We start from the raw sequence: 21,674 nt of genomic DNA, 5'->3' as shown, positions 1-21,674 counted from the left end.
AGACCAAAGGTCCATCCAGCCCAGCATCCCGTCACCGACAGTGGCCAATCCAGGTCAAGGGCACCTGGCACGCTCCCCAAACGTAAAAACATTCCAGACAAGTTATACCTAAAAATGCGGAATTTTTCCAAGTCCATTTAATAGCGGTCTATGGACTTGTCCTTTAGGAATCTATCTAACCCCTTTTTAAACTCCGTCAAGCTAACCGCCCGTACCACGTTCTCCGGCAACGAATTCCAGAGTCCAACTACACGTTGGGTGAAGAAAAACTTTCTCCGATTCGCTTTAAATTTACCACACTGCAGCTTCAACTCATGCCCTCTAGTCCTAGTATTTTTGGATAGCGTGAACAGTCGCTTCACATCCACCCGATCCATTCCACTCATTATTTTATACACTTCTATCATATCTCCCCTCAGCCGTCTCTTCTCCAAGCTGAAAAGCCCTAGCCTTCTCAGCCTCTCTTCATAGGAAAGTCGTCCCATCCCCACTATCATTTTCGTCGCCCTTCGCTGTACCTTTTCCAATTCTACTATATCTTTTTTGAGATACGGAGACCAGTACTGAACACAATACTCCAGGTGCGGTCGCACCATGGAGCGATACAACGGCATTATAACATCCGCACACCTGGACTCCATACCCTTCCTAATAACACCCAACATTCTATTCGCTTTCCTAGCCGCAGCAGCACACTGAGCAGAAGGTTTCAGCGTATCATCGACGACGACACCCAGATCCCTTTCTTGATCCGTAACTCCTAACGCGGAACCTTGCAAGACGTAGCTATAATTCGGGTTCCTCTTACCCACATGCATCACTTTGCACTTGTCAACATTGAACTTCATCTGCCACTTGCACGCCCATTCTCCCAGTCTCGCAAGGTCCTCCTGTAATCGTTCACATTCCTCCTGCGACTTGACGACCCTGAATAATTTTGTGTCATCGGCGAATTTAATTACCTCACTAGTTATTCCCATCTCTAGGTCATTTATAAATACATTAAAAAGCAACGGACCCAGCACAGACCCCTGCGGGACCCCACTAACTACCCTCCTCCACTGAGAATACTGGCCACGCAATCCTACTCTCTGCATCCTATCTTTCAACCAGTTCTTAATCCATAATAATACCCTACCTCCGATTCCATGACTCAGCAATTTCTTCAGGAGTCTTTCGTGCGGCACTTTGTCAAACGCCTTCTGAAAATCCAGATATACAATATCAACCGGCTCCCCATTGTCCACATGTTTGCTTACCCCCTCAAAAAAATGCATTAGATTGGTGAGGCAAGACTTCCCTTCACTAAATCCGTGCTGACTTTGTCTCATCAGTCCATGTTTTTGTATATGCTCTGCAATTTTATTCTTAATAATAGCCTCCACCATCTTGCCCGGCACCGACGTCAGACTCACCGGTCTATAATTTCCCGGATCTCCTCTGGAACCCTTCTTAAAAATCGGAGTAACATTGGCTACCCTCCAGTCTTCCGGTACTACACTCGATTTTAGGGACAGATTGCATATTTCTAACAGTAGCTCCGCAAGTTCATTTTTAGTTCTATTAATACTCTGGGATGAATACCATCAGGTCCCGGTGATTTACTACTCTTCAGCTTGCTGAACTGACCCATTACATCCTCCAAGGTTACAGAGAATTTGTTTAGTTTCTCCGACTCCCCCGCTTCAAATATTCTTTCCGGCACCGGTGGCCCCCCCAAATCCTCCTCGGTGAAGACCGAAGCAAAGAATTCATTTAATTTCTCCGCTACGGCTTTGTCCTCCTTGATCGCCCCTTTAACACCATTTTCGTCCAGCGGCCCAACCGACTCTTTGGCCGGTTTCCTGCTTTTAATGTATCTAAAAAAAATTTTACTATGTATTTTTGCTTCCAACGCTAATTTCTTCTCAAAGTCCTTTTTTGCCCTCCTTATCTCCGCTTTGCATTTGGCTTGGCATTCCTTATGATCTATCCTGTTACTTTCAGTTGGTTCTCTTCTCCACTTTCTGAAGGATTGTTTTTTGGCTCTAATGATTTCCTTTATCTTACTGTTTAGCCACGCCGGCTGACGTTTAGTCTTTTTTCCCTTTTTTCTAATACGTGAAGTTTTTTTTTTTTTTTCATTAGCCTGGCATGTACTATGAAAAATCTCAGCTCTGCATAATCCCCCTGATTCTATAAATGGTGCCCAAATTTGGGCACCCAAAATTGTGCACAATCCTGTGATCTGAGTGCAAATAAATTAGTTAATGAGCTATTGATTGGCTGTTAACTATCAATAATTGATGTTGATTGGCTCTAATTTGGATATGTGAATGGATCTGGCTGCACAGAATTCTATAGAGATCTGTGCCCATATCCCCTACTGTGCAACACAAAAAGGGGAGTGGCTATGGGAGGGGCATTCCAAAGAGGGGCATGGCTATGGGAGGGACATTCTAAAGAGGGGTGTGGTGATGGGAGGGGCATTCCAAAGAGGGGCGTGGTTGTGAGAGGGACATTCCAAAGAACTGGGTGCAGTAGTGTTATAGAATCTGGGGGTCTATGAGCCCCAGTTGCACACCAGAATTTACACCAGGTTTCAATTGGTGTAAATCCTCACACCCAAAGTTGGGTACTGGAATATATGCTAAGCAGTATTCTATAAAGAATGCTCAGCTCAGAGCAATGAAACTGTAAACTGCTTAGGTCTAGGAAGTATAAATAATGCTGAGTGTGAATTTTTCCCAGCAGCTAACTGAATCCATCCCAATATGTCTCCTTTAATTGTATTCAGTTTAATTACTGGCAATAACCACAACTAGACTGTAGTCACCTGATCTAAAAGGACTTCCCAAAGACAGCTTTCGGTTTCAACAAACTGTGAAATCCTTCCCTGGGACTGTGGTTTCCAAGCTGAGTGACTGACCTCACTGGAGACATGGGATGTTTGGTTTGATGTAACTGCCCCAAGATAAGTGGGTCAATTCAAATGCCACAGTCAGCACTGCTGTTTAAATATTTATGTATATTCAGCACCGCTATCAGTAGGAGCAGTTGTGAATATATGTACAGAACGGAGAGTGCCAGCACTATACAGATAGCCAGTGATATTCAGCCACTATCCATATATAGCTGTGCAAATAAATTCAGAACAGTCTTTTTGCTGGCCTAATTTAGTTTATAACACTTTTCAAGTTTAGTCCCTTGAACAATTCACTTTATAACACCTTTTAGTTTGGTCCCCTGTCTTTCATATTGTTTAGACTGAGGAGGAAACACATCTACGTTTTTTTTTTCAATTTTCAATTATTTATGTACTTAACACTCTGCTGCCCCTCACTACCTCTCCACCCTCATCTCTCCCTACACTCCTTCCCAGGAACTCCGTTCACTAGGTAAATATCTCCTAATTGCACTCTTCTCCTCCATCGCTAACTCCAGACTCCGTTCCTTTTATCTCGCCGCAGCTTATGCCTGGAATAGACTTCCTGAGCCGTTACGTCAAGCTCCACCCCTGGCCGCCTTCAAATCCGGGCTAAAGGCCTACCTGTTTGATGCTGCTTTTAATTCCTAACCTGTCACCTGCTCGTAACTTTTATCTTGTCTTCCTCTTCAATAGTCCCCTTTTCCCTTTGTGTCCTATTTGACTGTCCTACCCTTATCCCTTATTTGTCCTGTCTGTCTGTCCTGATTTAGATTGTAAGCTCTTTTGGGCAGGGACTGTCTTTTCTTCATGTTCAATTGTGAAGCGCTGCGTACGACTGGTAGCGCTATAGAAATGATTTGTAGTAGTAGTAAATTTATCTCTATAGCTATATGGAGAGGAGATGATATTGCTGCTTATTTATAGATTTAGGCAGAAGGCAACCTTGTTCCCTCAAAGGTGAGTGGGAGTCCTCCAAGTGCAATGCTGCCACTGGGGGGGGGGCGGGGATTCAATATTGTGTTTTCAATCCCTTGGGACAGGCAGCTTCCCTGGAGTCCTGAATAGCTTGCATGTCTGCTATTGAAAATGTGATAGTGAAACAGCACCCCCCACTGGCAGGAACATAGATGGAGGACTCCCACTCAGCTTAGAGCAGTGGTTTAGGGTGTCATGATGGTCTGTAAGAATTTTCAAACACATTACATAAGTACATAAGTAATGCCACACTGGGAAAAGACCAAGGGGTCCATCGAGCTCAGCATCCTGTCCACGACAGTGGCCAATCCAGGCCAAGGGCACCTGGCAAGCTTCCCAAATGTACAAACATTCTATACGTTATTCCTGGAATTGTGGATTTTTCCCAAGTCCATTTAGTAGCGGTTTATGGACTTGTCCTTTAGGAAACCGTCCAAACCCTTTTTAAACTCTGCCAAGCTAACCGCCTTCACCACGTTCTCCGGCAACAAATTCCAGAGTTTAATTACGTGTTGGGTGAAGAAATATTTTCTCCAATTTGTTTTAAATCTACTACACTGTAGTTTCATTATCTGTGCTGTGCTGCTGAAAGTTCTTAGATACATTCGACCGAGCCAAAGGATTGTGTGCTAGTGGCCCATATAGACTGGTATTATCCTTGAAAAATATCATGTTTGATATATAAAGGATGTATTGCTGGAGGAGTTACCTAATATTTTTCCGGAATATGCAGAATGTGTTAATTCTCTGCCTCTGGGATGGCTAAAAACAGCCTTCAATTACTGTCACAGATACAATGGCTCATGGGCCGATGATCAGAAGCAAACGCAAGTGCTAGAGGCTGTTAGCGCCAAACTAGCACCTGCGTTTGCTACCGTCCCACGATCAGAGCCTCCGAGCACGTGAAAGAACACGCTCATGGGCTCTGAACGCAACTAGCATGCAAATGCATGCAAAAAGGGCTTTTAGCGCAAGTAACATGCAAACTCATGCTAAACCTATTCATCCCCAATGATCAGCGACCAACACGCCAAAGACTGGCTCGCTGGCTGCGCCAAACCCTACACCAGCTTGGAGCTGGCATTAGGATTTGCAGGCCATTGGGGAGGAATGGCGAGGCCTGACAAGCATGCATTTGCATGCTAGCAGGCCCCCATTCCCCCCAATGCAGCAGCCCCCCTCCGCAAGAACCTCGACCCCCCTCCACCCCAACGACAGGAGGCTGGAGATCCGGCAGACCTCTGGTCCCCCGACCCAGGTTCAGGGGTGGTGGAGATCCGGTGGGTCTCCAGCCCCCCCAACCCCCAGCATCCCTCAGATATCCCTGGTGGCCAAGTGGGCCATGGGTCAATCCCCCCCCCCCCCCACCTGGTGGTTTAGCGGCCTTTCCCCACCCCCTACCTTCAGTTGGAGGAGGAAAGTGGCCTCCTTTCTCTTCAATCAGCACTGCCTGGAAAATGGCGGCGCCCAACCTTGCCCAGTGCATCCTGGGATGTGCTGGGTGGGGTTTCACACCATATAAGGGAGAAACTCCGGTGGGTCTCCAGCCGCCCCAACCCCTCCCCAGCATCTCTCAGATGTCCCTGGTGGCCCAGTGGGCCGCGGGTCAATCCCCCCATCTGGTAGTCTAGTGGCCCTTCCACACCCCCCTACCTTCAGTTGGAGGAGGGAGGTGGTCTCCCTCCTCTTCCATCGGCATCGCCTGGAAAATGGCAGTGCCCCACCCTGCCCAGCACATCCTGGAATGCGCTAGGCGGGGCTTCACCCCATATTCTCCCATTTTCCAGATGTTGCTGATGGTAGGGGGGTGGGGAAGGGCCGCTAGACCACCAGGTGGGGAGGGGGATTGACCCGCAGCCCACCAGGCCACCAGGGGCATCTGAGGGATGCTGGAGGGGGGTTAGGGGCTGGAGCCCCCCCCCCCCCGGATCTCCAGCCCCCCCCAAACTGGTGTCGGGGAGGTCAGAGGGACCGGAGGTCTGTTGGACTTTCAGCCCCCGTTTCGCTTGGATCTGGGCTGGGGTAGTTGGGGTCTAGTGGTGCCATGGACCTCCAGCCCCTCTGTTTGATAGGTCTGGGTTTTTGACAAACCTGTCAAAAAGGTGCGGGAGGATTGTGCCTGAGCGTATGCTGTGGCACAATCCTCTCACAATTCTACCCCATGATCATAGAGAATTGCGTGCTTAAATGTGCATGCAATTATCTCTGAACATAGGTGCGGTAAAGTCCCACGCTGTTCCATCGCTATTTTTAGAGCGCTGTCTGGAACAGCGCAGGGCTTTTGATCATCTGCCCGTGAATGCAGTGAAGATTCCTGAACTTTGCAGGCAATTTCCAAATCTGTGTGCTAAAAATATTTAAGTTTTTCTTGGAGGGGGTGTGTCTGGGGGGGCAGAGAGTAGGCGTTCCTGCATTAATCAGTTAGCATGGTTAGTACAGGATTTCCACATGGGCCCTTACCGTCTACAAAATAGGTGGCAGTAAGTGCTCATGTGGTAATTTTTTTAATGGCTCCTTTACAATCCCCAGTCCGTGTTCCCCTCTCTCCTCTCTCCCTACCTCCTGTTGGCCTGAATCTCTCCTTCCCTCCCCTCCACTCCTGGGATCAACATCTTTTTTTTTCTCTCTTCCTTCCCATTGTCCATCATCTCTCTCCCCTCCTCTCTGTCCCTAGGCCCGTCATCTCTCCCTCCAGTCTCCTCCCCCTTGATTCGGCATTCCCGCATTCCCCTATCTCTCTCGACTATCCTTCCCCAGCCTACCTTATTTCGGAAAAAGGCGGGACATGGCAGAGTGCAAGCTCTGGGGCCAACAGCAGGCAGTGTAACAGAATTGTTGCTACTACTGGTAACCCTGTGAATAAAAAATATATTTTAAAGTAGAGGAGGGAGAGGACAGAAATGCCGGACTATGGGGGGGGGGGGGGGGGGTAGGGGCTGTAGGTGTTGCCCTGTTTGTTCCCCTAAAGCCAGCCCTGAGCACACCATACCAATATACTACATGAGGGCAAATAAAGACCAAAATATCTCATCCATTTGGCCTGGATGGGTCACTTTTCTTCCCAGTAAAAATGAAAAAGAAACACACAGAAAATCAGGTTCCTGAGTAAAGAACACAGGGGTTCTTTTACAAAGGCGCGCTGAAAAATGGCTTGCCGTAGTGTAGGCGTGGTTTTGGGCACGCGCCAATCTGTTTTTTAGCGCGCCTGTAAAAAAAGGCCTTTGTTTCTTTTTGCCGAAAATGGACATGGGACAAAATCAAAATTTCTGCGGGTCCATTTTGGGTCTGAGACCTTACTGCCAGCCACTGGCCTAGCAGTAAAGACTCACGCGGTAAATGGGCAGTAATGACCTACGCACGCCAAATGCCGCTTGGCGCACATCCATTAAGCGTGCCCGAAAATAAAAAAAAATAATTTTCAGACGCGCGTATCGAACACGCGCCAAAATGAAATTACCGCAAGAGCCACATGGTAGTCAGGTGGTAACTCCATTTTGGCACGCATTGGGAGCGCGTAGAAGCTTACGTGGCTTCGTAAAAGGGTCGCCATAGTTAGAACTACATCTTGGATATGACAATCTGGGTGCCAACATTTCAAAATGATTGAGCTGCCAAACACAATACAAATCACTCCTTCTTAGACACAATGAAGGCATTTGTTCAGTATTGAGAGCACTGTAGATTCTTGCAGATAATTATTTCGCTCACACTTTTTTCAGTAGTAGCTCAAAGTGAGTTACTTTCAGCTACGCTGGAGATTTGTACTGATCAGAGATACCGCGCCGTAGGTGTTGTCTGTTCAAAATCGCGATAAAAATGCGCGCGCCGTTTACCTTTTGTTTTAACAAAGGCCCCTCTAAAATCTAACCCATCGCCCGGTTAGCGCACTTCACCCGCTTGTCCCCTCCTTGTCGTTTGCCGGCGCCGCCCCACTCACTCGCTTGTTTTGCAATTTCTGTAGCGCCCCCTCCCCCGGGGGCGGACAGCCAATCAGCGTCGGCAGGGAGGGCCCCGGGGCTGCCCCCGCCGGTTTGTGACTCAAGGGCTCCGTAACAGAGCGGGCGATGTCTGTCTGTCTCTCCCTCCCGCAGCGGTCAGCCTGCTGCGCGCCCTGCAGATCGGACATGGCGCGGCCGCTGCAGGGAACCGCGTTCATCCCGTCCTTGTTGGTCGTCTGGTCTTCGACCGCCTTCATCCTCTCCTATGTCATCGCCGTTCTTTCGGGCCATGTGAATCCGCTGGTCCCGTACATCAGGTGAGAGCCGTCTGCTAAGCCACACTTTGTCCAGTGAGTAACCTGGAGAGAGAAGGAAGTGAGTGCGGGATCAGGTCCTACCTCCATTTCTCCCATCAGCGGCTGTGACACTACTACTATTTAGCATTTCTATAGCGCTACAAGGCGTACGCAGCGCTGCACAAACATAGAAGAAAGACAGTCCTTGCTCAAAGAGCTATGTAATAAAAGTGAGCCAAGTATAGGACAATCAAGCCATTGTGACATCACTGATAAGGTTGGCTCTTATTGGTGGCCTGAGGCATTATGACATCACAACATTAGCTCTGGTTACAAGAGACTACTACTACTACTACTACTACTATTTAGCATTTCTATAGCGCTACAAGGCGTATGCAGCGCTGCACAAACATAGAAGAAAGACAGTCCCTGCTCAAAGAGCTTACAATCTAATAGACAAAAATAAAGTAAGCAAATCAAATCAATTAATGTGTACAGGAAGGAGGAGAGGAGGGTAGGTGGGAGTGGCTACAAGTCAAAAGCAATGTTAAAGAGGTGGGCTTTCAGTCTAGATTTAAAGGTGGCCAAGGATGGGGCAAGAGTAGGGGCTCAGGAAGTTTATTCCAGGCGTAGGGTGCAGCGAGATGGCGCGAAGTCTGGAGTTGGCAGTAGTGGAGAAGGGAACAGATAAGAAGGATTTATCCATGGAGCGGAGTGCACGGGAAGGGGTGTAGGGAAGGACGAGTGTGGAGAGATACTGGGGAGCAGCAGAGTGAGTACATTTATAGGTTAGTAGAAGAAGTTTGAACACTGACGGGTGACTTTTACGTCCCGTCTTGTGTGCTGTTCCTTTAACTCCTCTGCAGCTGGCTAACTCAATAACACCTGGGCTAGCAACTAAAAACATTTAGGCATTGATTTCCACTTGGTTCTCTCTGTCTCAGCTGTAGTTCAAGGCCAGTTACATTCACTAGGTAACATAGTAGATGACGGCAGAAAAAGACCCGCACGGTCCATCTAGTCTGCCCAACAAGATAAACTCATATGTGCTACTTCTTGTGTATACCTTACCTTGATTTGTATCTGCCATTTTCAGGACACAGACCGTAGAAGTCTTGCCCAGAACTAGCCCCACCACCCAAACACCAGGTATTTCCCTGCCCCTGGAGGACTGAGCCAATAGAGGTTTAAGTGAGTTACCACCGTGCCCTTTGGGTACCTCTGGGCAATGTTCAGCCCATCATTTTTGTGAAGGATTTTTCTCGCTTTAATTGAGAGAGGAAAAAAGAAAGACAGTATAAAACCTACTAATCTATTGTAAAGCTTCCATTAACAGGAATCGGCAACATATCACTATAGCCATTCATATTTGAACCAAGTAATCTACCTATTGCAGCTTTTTATTAAAGTATTCCAAACAAACAAGAAAAAAAACAGAAGTAAAAATGTCTCATTGAATATCAAATTACCATCTATTGTACTGAAACGGAAATTGTATGTTTACTGCTATACAAACTTTGGTGAAAGAGGAATCTTAAACAAGAAGAAGAATTATTCATGGCTTGATGGCTATTTTTGATACGTTTAGCTATGGGATGCAAATGAGCCAAGAGCTCATTTGCATTCAATAGCAAAATGAAATGATACATTTTTTGTGTGTGTTCCCAGTCTTGGTAACATGTAATAATTTTTTGAAATAAAAGTACCTTGTACGCTACAGCAGTAGTGGGCGAGTCTTAAAGAGGTAGAAGGTTCTAGTGGACCAGAGGCCTCCCTCACACAGATTTAGTCTGAGGCTAAAGGTTCAGAAAATTTGGCCTCACCAAGCGCCCCCCCCCCCCACCTCCATGCACCTTGCTCACCTTATTTAACCCTTCCATGAACTCAGGGACTCTCCTGTTGCTACCACTTAGCCCCCCCCCCCCCCCTGCAATTCCCCACTCATTCCTGCCTCCACCATGTTGGAATGGAATGGCAGCACAGGGGAAGGAGTGAGTGGCGATCACTCTTGACAACTCTGAGGGACTCAGTAGATAAGGATTTAGTGGGGTGAGAGAGTAAAGCCCATGGCTAGGTTTGATAAAGAAGCAGGGCTTCTCAAGAGGTCACCCTTGTTTGCAGTTTTTAGCCCTGGTCAGGATCTGGAGTGGGGGTGAGGGGTTCAGTAGCCCACCAGGCCCTCTTGGGGGGGGGGGGGCTTCAAATACTGGGGCCACCACCTCTTTTATGGCTTGCATACCACACATACACACACACCCCTCAGGTGTACTGATTTTTCCCCCAAACTAGCCTATGACATCTTTCTGTGTATGCTGATTTTATACATAAATGAGTTTGCATTGTTGTAGCTCATTAATAGAGATAAAAGCAGTGGCATAGCCACAGTTAGCTTGGCCAGACTTCCCCCTGATGGTAACAAAAACACTTCTCTCCACGATAGTTTTCAGCGCATGCTTGCTGCAGATTGCCAAGGTGCAAAGAAACATTTTTCCACTAGCTGAGATATTTGTTTTGGTGTTGGGGGGGGAGAACACTTGGTGCCCACCCACTTCTTGCCTAAGCCCACCCAAAATCTGTTGTAATGGGGAGTAGATTAAAGATGAAAGGGAATGGCTGGAGAAGGAGTGAGTTGGGTAATGGGAGAGCTAGTGGGTGAGAGAAAAAGATGACGATCTGATAGGCAGCTGTAAAGTAAAAAGAAGGAGAAAGGCGAGAAAGAGAGTAAAATTTGAGTTGACAGAGAGGCAGAAAATAAAAAAAAGGAAGGAGCTAAAAAGGAATGATCAGTATGTCGGAGGTAGATGTAGTGAGGGAATAGACAGTAGAGAAGAGAAAAGACAAATGCACAGCAGTCACTTGAAGGAGAATTAGTAGACAACAGGAAATTAGAAGCAACATAATGGAAAAATAAAATGTCCAGACATCAAAGGTAGAAAAAAAGCATTTTATTTTGAATGTTTAAATGGAATGTATTAGCTTTGTGAAAAGTGCATAGCAAATGTCTTTGCATTGTGTTCAGTACAAAGGAAATGCATTTTTGTTTTTATTTCTTCAGGGTTGTAGTACATGTTAAGTTTAACTTCTTGGGGTTCTCAATTCAATTTTTGTGTAAATATTTTTATTTCTAACTTGTGATCCCTTGTTCTGTTTTTGGTGAGGGTCTGTCAGTGTGATAGTAATGGCAGGTACAGAAATCGGAAAGGAGGCAGGGAAGAGAGGGGATTGGAGAGAGTGCCCTCCTTTATTTTCCTACCTGGGCCAGAGCATGTCTAACACTGGCCCTTACCCTTGCTTTATACAGTAGCTGATGGGGCTCCCCAAGCATCCATCCTCCAAAGGCAGTCAGAGCTCCCTTCTACCAAGCTCTGCAGTTGGCGACAGCATCGTTGAGTTACTGACAACTAAGGATGCAAGGGGTGCCAGCTTTGGTCGCTTAGGGATGTTGCTGCTGCCTGCCAAGCTTGGTAACGGGAAGTTCTGGCCACTTTCAGAGGAAGTCTTCAGCTGATAGAGTTTGAGGATCCTCATTAGCTAAAGTATTTATATTTTGAGGTAAAGGTAGGGCGAGGCAGAGAAACCTTTGTGCCACCCACTTTGGGCTCAGGCCCACCCAAAATTGGTTTTCTGGCTACGCCACTGGAATGAAGTATTGGTTGACCTAGAGCTCCAGTGGCCCTCCCTGTTCTGCTGCCTATGCCACTGACTTTGGAGGGGGCAGCCTAATCGAGGTAGTGTCTTGGTGGTGTCAGTTTCCACTTTACACGGATTGAATATCCGTCAGGGCACTTTCAGATCTAACACAATTACATTTTCTTATACAGTGGTGGAAATAAGTATTTGATCCCTTGCTGATTTTGTAAGTTTGCCCACTGACAAAGACATGAGCAGCCCATAATTGAAGGGTAGGTTATTGGTAACAGTGAGAGATAGCACATCACAAATTAAATCCGGAAAATCACATTGTGGAAAGTATATGAATTTATTTGCATTCTGCAGAGGGAAATAAGTATTTGATCCCCCACCAACCAGTAAGAGATCTGGCCCCTACAGACCAGGTAGATGCTCCAAATCAACTCGTTACCTGCATGACAGACAGCTGTCGGCAATGGTCACCTGTATGAAAGACACCTGTCCACAGACTCAGTGAATCAGTCAGACTCTAACCTCTACAAAATGGCCAAGAGCAAGGAGCTGTCTAAGGATGTCAGGGACAAGATCATACACCTGCACAAGGCTGGAATGGGCTACAAAACCATCAGTAAGACGCTGGGCGAGAAGGAGACAACTGTTGGTGCCATAGTAAGAAAATGGAAGAAGTACAAAATGACTGTCAATCGACAAAGATCTGGGGCTCCACGCAAAATCTCACCTCGTGGGGTATCCTTGATCATGAGGAAGGTTAGAAATCAGCCTACAACTACAAGGGGGGAACTTGTCAATGATCTCAAGGCAGCTGGGACCACTGTCACCACGAAAACCATTGGTAACACATTACGACGTAACGGATTGCAATCCTGCAGTGCCCGCAAGGTCCCCCTGCTCCGGAAGGCACATGTGACGGCCCGTCTGAAGTTTGCCAGTGAACACCTGGATGATGCCGAGAGTGATTGGGAGAAGGTGCTGTGGTCAGATGAGACAAAAATTGAGCTCTTTGGCATGAACTCAACTCGCCGTGTTTGGAGGAAGAGAAATGCTGCCTATGACCCAAAGAACACCGTCCCCACTGTCAAGCATGGAGGTGGAAATGTTATGTTTTGGGGGTGTTTCTCTGCTAAGGGCACAGGACTACTTCACCGCATCAATGGGAGAATGGATGGGGCCATGTACCGTACAATTCTGAGTGACAACCTCCTTCCCTCCGCCAGGGCCTTAAAAATGGGTCGTGGCTGGGTCTTCCAGCACGACAATGACCCAAAACATACAGCCAAGGCAACAAAGGAGTGGCTCAGGAAGAAGCACATTAGGGTCATGGAGTGGCCTAGCCAGTCACCAGACCTTAATCCCATTGAAAACTTATGGAGGGAGCTGAAGCTGCGAGTTGCCAAGCGACAGCCCAGAACTCTTAATGATTTAGAGATGATCTGCAAAGAGGAGTGGACCAAAATTCCTCCTGACATGTGTGCAAACCTCATCATCAACTACAGAAGACGTCTGACCGCTGTGCTTGCCAACAAGGGTTTTGCCACCAAGTATTAGGTCTTGTTTGCCAGAGGGATTAAATACTTATTTCCCTCTGCAGAATGCAAATAAATTCATATACTTTCCACAATGTGATTTTCCGGATTTAATTTGTGATGTGCTATCTCTCACTGTTACTAATAACCTACCCTTCAATTATGGGCTGCTCATGTCTTTGTCAGTGGGCAAACTTACAAAATCAGCAAGGGATCAAATACTTATTTCCACCACTGTAGCTTTCCCCAGTCTGTACCTTTCGAACAGTTTTGTGTTCATGTTTAGACATTTGCTTCAGATTCACTTCATAGAACAGAAACAGATTGATTCCTCATCCAAGAATATTTAAATCTGCTCATTTACTGTGATTGGATACAGATGGGCTCTATTTAGGTTTTTATGGACTTGATTAAGGTAATTTTTGGAAATGGAGCAAAATTGGATTTGCTTAAGCAATCAAGATTTTTGGTTTCTTATTTTTTTACTTTTTGAATATTTCGATAACTTTCTTTAACTTGTTTCCTGTTGACAGAATGTGAACAAATGTATTAGGATCTGAAGATTTTTGCAAGGCATTGAACAAAAGTTTGGAGAAAAAAAGGGAACAAAAACATACAGTTGGTCTCCAACACAATTGTGCAAACTTGAACTATGCCGTTTCAACAGATTTCCTGAAAATGGTCATGTGCTGTAAAAGGAAGTTTTTTTACTGTAATAAATCTGGTTTCTATTTGACTCATGGAAGTACTATTCGGTGTCTGGCACTCTAAGGTTTTGGAGCGTGCTGTTGCTGATTTTTAATATTATCGGTTATCTAGGCAGTCTTAGCTGGAGTGCTGTTTGCACTGATTCCTGTGGTTACTTGCTTGTTATCATATCCATATCACATTGAGATGAGTCTTGGTCAGGAGCCACAGGGATTGAATAACTGCATCGTTCAGTATGTGGTAGATAATGCATGCTTTGTGCTCATTGGCCAGCGCTTACAGTAACATCCACTTTACCTAGCTCATCTTTGATTGTTGCAAGCATCCATTTATTAGATCTATTTATAAAAAAAAAACCGAATTGGAAATTTAAACAATTACTATGCAACATCGTATTTGGTATTGTATAGATAGTGTGACAGGGATAAAGATTTTCCATGCATTTTACATACATAAAAAACCTCTTATACAACTGCCCCATGGGTAATCCATGGGATTCATATATGGCGCTTTAATTTCCATATGGAAATTGATGCGTATTCTATATCAATGTGCATAACTTAATTGGGTAACTAGCTAATCAGCACTGTTAATTGGCTGTTGACAAGCAATTATCAGCACTGATCGGTATAAATGGCCACGACTACATTTGGTCACGTGGAGAGGCGCTCAGCATTAGTCTATATACCACGCAGAAATTTAAGCCTATTCTATAAAATTTAGACGTACTTTACAGAATATGTCTAGGCTTTTTTTTCCCATGTGGAATTTTTCAGGCACCATATATAGAATCCAACCTAATCTGCCGGATGTAGATTGGAAGGTTCCGTCTGCAGAATCAGAAAGAAGTAGAGAGATCGTGGATGCTTTACAAAGCGGTTTGCTCAGACAAATGGTGACAGAACCCACGAGGGTGGGAGCGACGCTGGATCTGGTGCTCACAAATGGGGATAGCGTGTCAAATATCCGAGTGGGTGCCCACCTGGGCAGCAGTGACCATCAAACATTTTGGTTTGATATTACAGCTAAAGTGGAGAGTGGATTTCAAGCGTGCTGACTTTAGTAAAATGGGGGAATACCTGAGGAAGGAGATGATGGGCTGGGAGGAAATAAGAGAACTGGAAGGACAGTGGTCCAGGCTGAAAGAAGCTATAAATAGGGCCACGAACCTTTATGTAAGGAAAGTAAGTAAAAGCAAGAGAAAAAGGAAACCGATATGGTTCTCCAAGCAAGTGGTTGAGAAAATAAAGGCTAAAGAGTTGGCATTCCAGAAATACACAAAAACTCAAGAAAAGGAACACGAGGAGGAATACCGGATGAAACTGAAAGAAGCCAAGAGAGAGATACGTCTGGTGAAAGCGGAAGAACAAATGGCTAGGAATGTAAGGAGGGGTGACAAAAAATTTTTTCAGGTATATAAGTGAAAGGAGAATGACTAAAAGATACAACGAAACGCTATGTAGAAAATGATGAAGAAAAAGCCAATTTGCTAAATAGATACTTTTGTTCTGTTTTCACTGAAGAAAATCCTGGGGAAGGACCGAGAGGGACTGGCAAAAGTACACATGAGAATGAGGTGGATAGAGCACCGTTCACGGAAGAGAGTGTGTATGAACAGCTTGAAAAGCTAAAGGTGGATAAAGCCATGGGACCGGATGGGATCCACCCCAGGATATTGAGGGAGCTCAGAGAGGTTCTGGCGGGTCCTCTTAAAGATTTGTTTAACATATCCTTGCAGACGGGAGAGGTTCCGAGGGATTGGAGAACGGCGGAGGTGGTTCCTCTTCACAAGAGTGGTGATAGGGAAGAAGCTGGAAACTACAGGCCGGTAAGCCTCACTTCGATTATTGGAAAAGTAATGGAAGCGATGCTGAAGGAAAGGATAGTGAATTTCCTGAAAGCCAATAAGTTGCAAGATCCGAGACAACATGGTTTTACCAAAGGGAAATCGTGCCAAACGAATCTCATTGAATTTTTTGATTGGGTGACAGGAGAATTGAATCAGGGACGAGCTATAGACGTAATCTACTTAGATTTCAGCAAAGCTTTTGACACGGTTCCCCACAGGAGGCTCTTAAATAAACTGGATGGGCTGAAGATAGGACCCGAAGTGGTGAACTGGATTAGGAACTGGTTGACGGACAGAAGCCGGAGGGTGGTGGTGAATGGAATTTGCTCAGAGGAGGGAAAGGTGAGTAGTGGAGTGCCTCAGGGATCGGTGCTGGGGCTGATTCTGTTCAATATATTTGTGAGTGACATTGCCAAAGGGTTAGAAGGTAAAGTTTGCCTATTTGCGGATGATACTAAGATCTGTAACAGAGTGGACACCCGGGAGGGAGTGGAAAACATGAAAAAGGATCTGAGGAAGCTAGAAGAATGGTCTAAGGTTTGGCAATTAAAATTCAATGCGAAGAAATGCAAAGTGATGCACTTAGGGAATAGAAATCCTCGGGAGACGTATGTATTAGGCGGCGAGAGTCTGATATGTACGGACGGAGAGAGGGATTTTGGGGTGATAGTATCTGAGGAGCTGAAGGCGATGAAACAGTGTGACAAGGCGGTGGCCGTAGCTAGAAGGTTGTTAGGCTGTATAGAGGTGTGACCAGCAGAAGAAAGGGGGTGTTGATGCCCCTGTATAAGTCGTTGGTGAGGCCCCACCTAGAGTATTGTGTTCAGTTTTGGAGGCCGTACCTTGCGAAGGATGTAAAAAGAATTGAAGCGGTGCAAAGAAAAGCTACGAGAATGGTAAGGGATTTGCGTTACAAGACGTATGAGGAGAGACTTGATGACCTGAACATGTATACTCTGGAAGAAAGGAGAAACAGGGGTGATATGATAAGACGTTCAAATATTTGAAAAGTATTAATCTGCAAACGAACCTTTTCTGGAGATGCAAAGGAGGTGGAACGAGAGGACATGAAATGAGATTGAAGGGGGGCAGACTCAAGAAAAATGTCAGGAAGTATTTTTTCACAGAGTAGTGGATGCTTTGAATGCCCTCCCGCGGGAGGTGGTGGAAATGAAAACGGTAACGGAATTCAAACACGCGTGGGACAAACATAAAGGAATCCTGTTCAGAAGGAATGGATCCTAAGGAGCTTAGCCGAGATTGGGTGGCAGAGCCGGTGGCGGGAGGCGGGGATAGTGCTGGGCAGACTTGTACGGTCTGTGCCAGAACCGGTGGTGGGAGGAGGGGCTGGTGGTTGGGTGGCGGGGATAGTGCTGGGCAGACTTACACGGTCTGTGCCCTGAAAAGGACAGGTACAAATCAAGGTAAGGTATACACAAAAAGTAGCACATATGAGTTTATCTTGTTGGGCAGACTGGATGGACCGTTCAGGTCTTTTTCTGCCGTCATCTACTATGTTACTATGTTAATGTTCATAAAGTATGCATGTTGAAAAGAACCTGCATACTTTACGTGACTTGAGTGTAGGCATATTGAGGGCAGAGTTATGTTTTACGTACACACAGATTTTCCCCCAAGATCTATAAAAGGCGCTCAAAATTGCGCATGCCCAATTGGTGCATGCAATTTATTTGAATAACAAGCCAATTAGCACCAAATTGGCGCAAATTGGCAACAAATTAGAATTTACCTGTGTATCTTCCTAGTTGGGATTCTATAAAGATGCGCGTGAAATTTTCCGTATGGAACCAAAAAGGGGACATGGCTACGGGAGGGGCATAGGCGGCTCCTAGAATTTGCACACAGTTAATAGAATATGGTGGATCTGCTCCTAATTTAGGATTGAGGACTTACACCAGGTTTCAGTTGGTGTAAATCCTTGTGCCTGGATCCTGGCACTAAGGGAAATGGAATGGGACTTGATATACCACCTTTCTGTGGCTTTTGCAACTACATTCAAAGCGGTTTACATAGTATATATAGGTACTTATTTGTACCCGGGGCATTAGAGGGTTAAGTGACTTGCCCAGAGTCACAAGGAGCTGCAGTGGGACTCAAACCCAGTTTCCCAGGATCAAAGTCCGCTGCACTAACCACTAGACTACTCCTCTACTAGCAACATGCCATGTAGAATCTCAAATAGTAGCAACATTCCATGTAGAATCTCAGATAGTAGCAACATTCCATGTTCCACTGCACTAACCACTAGGCTACTCCTCCATTATCAACATTCCATGTAGAATCTCAAATAGTAGCAACATTCCATCTAGAATCTCAAATAGGGAAATGGGACTTGCCATACCACCTTTCTGTGGTTACAATCAAAGTCCACTGCGCTAACCACTAGGCTACTTCTCCACTCCTGCCAAGTACTATTCTATAGACCAGTGGTTCCCAAACCTGATCCTGGAGGCACCCCAGCCAGTCAGGTTTGCAGGATATCTACAATGAACATTCATGAGAGAGATGTGCATGCAGTGGAGGCAGTGCATGCAAATCTCTCTCGTGAATATTCACTGTGGATATCCTGAAAACCTGACTGGCTGCGGTGCCTCCAGGACCACGTTTGGGAACCACTGCTATAGACGGTGCCCAGTACTATTTACAGAATTAGTCCTTTTATGCATGAATATTACACCCACTTCTAAGCAGGCATAAATGGCCGCCTCCATAGGCAGCTATGTCTCTGTATAAAAAAGGCTACAAATATGTACCTTTTATCTGCCTCAAAGCACACAGTTATAAAAGTGCCTTCCTACTGGGTGAAATAGACTCACTTTGGTTACATCTTGAGCACTGTTCCCTCTAAGCTGAGCAGGTTCCTACTGATGGGGAGAAATGAAAAAATAGACTTTTACTTCAGCAGATTTAGCCCATACGCAGCAGAGCTTTAGAAGTGTTAACTCCCATTTTTTTTTCTCTCTCTCTCTCTCACACAGACTCTTGAATAAAAAAAAGATTAAATTACTCTCTCTTCTTTAACTTCCAAACAAAAATGATGTTTACTTACAGTTTCTTCAGATAACTATTTACATCATACTTACAGTAGACATGGTAAAACTACTGAATACAAAATTCTGTCAGTTGGTTATCATACAGCTTGAAGAGAGATTGCTAACACCATCTTATGCTGACACAGACTGACTCACTCACAGAGCAACTAGAGTGACTCAGACACACCCACAAGACATTACACTATATCCAATGACATCATAGCTCATAGAATTGTTGACAGTTAATGCATGCAGCACTTGTCTTTCACATATTCCTACATACCCCTTCACATGCATTATTGTCCAACAATTCAATTCTTATATATTTATTTATATACATACAGTCCTAGCTTTTCTCGTAGATTTTCAAAATTTCTTACAGCTAGCGGTTTCGTCAAGATATCAGCAATCATTTGGTCAGTTTGTTTATATTGCAAATTTATTACTCCTTGCCTTGACAATTCTCTGACATTATGGAATTTTGTTGCAATATGTTTTGTTCTAGACTGTACCCTGTCATTTATTGACAACCTTATACAGCTTTGATTGTCTTCAAAAATCTGTATCAGTCTCTGCTGTTCTATACCAAAATCTGTACACAGTTTTTCTATCCACATTAGTTCATGACATGCTTCAGACACAGCAACATATTCTGCTTCTGTGGATGATAAACTTACAATGGTTTGTTTATGACTTGCCCATGAAATAGATGTTTTTCCATACATAAACACATACCCACTTGTGGATTTGTAATCTGAATGATCTCCAGCCCAATCAGAATCACAGTAACAAATCAATTTCTGATTACTATTTACCGGAATCACCAACTTACAGTCAATTGTACCTTTCAAATATCTTACCACTCGTTTTACAGCAGTCCAGTCAGTCTTAGTAGGCTTGTTCACTCTTCTACTTAAAATTCCTACAGCATTAGCTATATCAACTCTGTAAGTGGTAGTTAGATACAGAAGTTTTCCTATTGCAGATCTGTATAGAATGTTATCTGGTAATGGTTCCCTTTCAGTTTCATCCCTCTGAAAATCTGTGGTCATAGGTGAACCTACTGAGTGTGCTTCCTGCATACCCATACTTTCAATAAGATCATTAATCTTTTGTTTCTGACTTATTAAATAAGAACCATCTTTCTGTTTTTCAATATTCATACCTAAATAGTATGACACATTTCCAAGTTCAGTTATTTCAACATTCTGATTTAAACACTTTACAATGTCTTTATACTCTTTTTCACTTTCACTTGCTATAAGCAAATCATCTACAAATGCTAAAATGTACACACAATGACCTTCCTTTTGTCTAATATACAAGCATTATCTGCTTCTCCTTGCTTAAAATCTAAATCAGTTAACATTTCATGCATTTTCTCATTCCAGCATTTTGCACTTTGCTTTAAACCATATAAACCTTTGTTCAGTTTACACACTAAATGACTGTTATTTGTATCTATGAAACCTTCTGGTTGTTTCATATACAAGTCTTCAGATATATCTCCATGAAGAAATGCTGTTTTAACATCTATGTGTTTCACTTGCATTTTCTTTGATGCAGCTATGCTTAGGAGAGTTCTGATTGTTGTGTGTTTCACTACTGGTGCAAATACTTCATCATAATCTTCACCATATTTTTGAAGATAACCTTTTGCTACCAGTCTGGCTTTATATCTTTCTACTTGTCCTTGTGCATTTCTTTTCAACTTAAATACCCACTTGCATCCTATGGCCTTTTTGCCATGGGGTAATTCAGTTAAGTTCCATGTTTTGTTTTTATGCAACGCGTCGATTTCATCTTGTGCAGCTTTTTTCCATTCTTCTGCTTCTTTTTCAGACATTTGATCAATTTCATCCCAAGTTAAAGGTTCTTGTGCATCATCAGAAGTTGTTAAATAAGATAGTCTTTGGGGTGGATTACCTCGATTTTCTCTGGATGAGCGTCTGACATTTTGTTGGTCTGACCTCTCCGTGTCATCTGAGATCGAGATTCTATCTCCAATCATTTCCCCTTCATCAGTGGGTACTGTCTTCAGTATAAACACTTTCTGTATCTATTTCATTTCCTGTTCCTCATTAGAATCAGAAAAATTATTATCAGACAATTCTGGTATGTTAGTGTTTATAATCACCGGGATATTGATTATTGGTTTCTTTTCATATTCTGGATGATAAGGTTCATTTGGAATTTTCCAGTCTTTATCAATTTTTTTATTTTCATCAAAATATGTGATGTGTTTTACACCAACAAATCCAGTGTTTAGATTCAGAATTCTATAACCTTTGTGACCTGAATCATAGCCCACTAGAATTCCTTTTTCTGTTGTGGAATCCAGTTTATGTCTCTTCTGTTTCGGCCCATGAGCATATGCTGTACTTCCAAATATTCTTATATTTGACAGATTTGGCTTTTTACTATGCCACATTTCATGTGGGGTGTGTGATCTGTCCCTTTTGTAGGTAGTCTGTTCTGTAGGTATACTGCTGTGAGAATTGCTTCTCCCCATAATCTCTTTGGAAGATTACTATCAGATAGCATACATCTTGTCATTTCTACAAGCGATCTGAACTTTCTTTCAGCTACAGAATTTTGTTCTGGTGTATATGCAACCGTCTTTATGTGCTGAATACCTTCTTGTTCTAGAAATGTTTGTATGGTATGTGAAGTAAACTCACCACCGTTGTCAGTCTGTAGAATCTTTGGTTTTTTATCAAATTTATTGCTTACCAAGGCTACAAACTTCTTTAACATATCAGCAACTTGATTC

General features: G+C 44.3%; 1 protein-coding gene across 3 annotated transcripts in view; it reads left to right on the top strand.

Moving 5' to 3' along the window:
• The first annotated feature begins 7,938 nt into the window (after positions 1-7,938).
• The window catches only part of DRAM1 (DNA damage regulated autophagy modulator 1), a 54,666-nt gene continuing 40,930 nt past the window's right edge, over positions 7,939-21,674 (top strand). For all 3 annotated transcript variants that reach the window (XM_030215046.1, XM_030215045.1, XM_030215044.1), the window contains exon 1: positions 7,939-8,138. In XM_030215046.1, coding sequence (XP_030070906.1) covers positions 7,948-8,138 — 191 coding nt within the window. In that variant the 5' untranslated portion in view covers positions 7,939-7,947. The remainder of the gene's footprint in view (positions 8,139-21,674) is intronic.

This window comes from Microcaecilia unicolor, chromosome 9 (assembly GCF_901765095.1).
Source record: "Microcaecilia unicolor chromosome 9, aMicUni1.1, whole genome shotgun sequence".
In the NCBI taxonomy this organism is placed as follows: Eukaryota; Metazoa; Chordata; class Amphibia; order Gymnophiona; family Siphonopidae; genus Microcaecilia; species Microcaecilia unicolor.
Note: the sequence above shows the minus strand (reverse complement) of the source record. Positions and strands in the feature narration are given on the sequence as shown.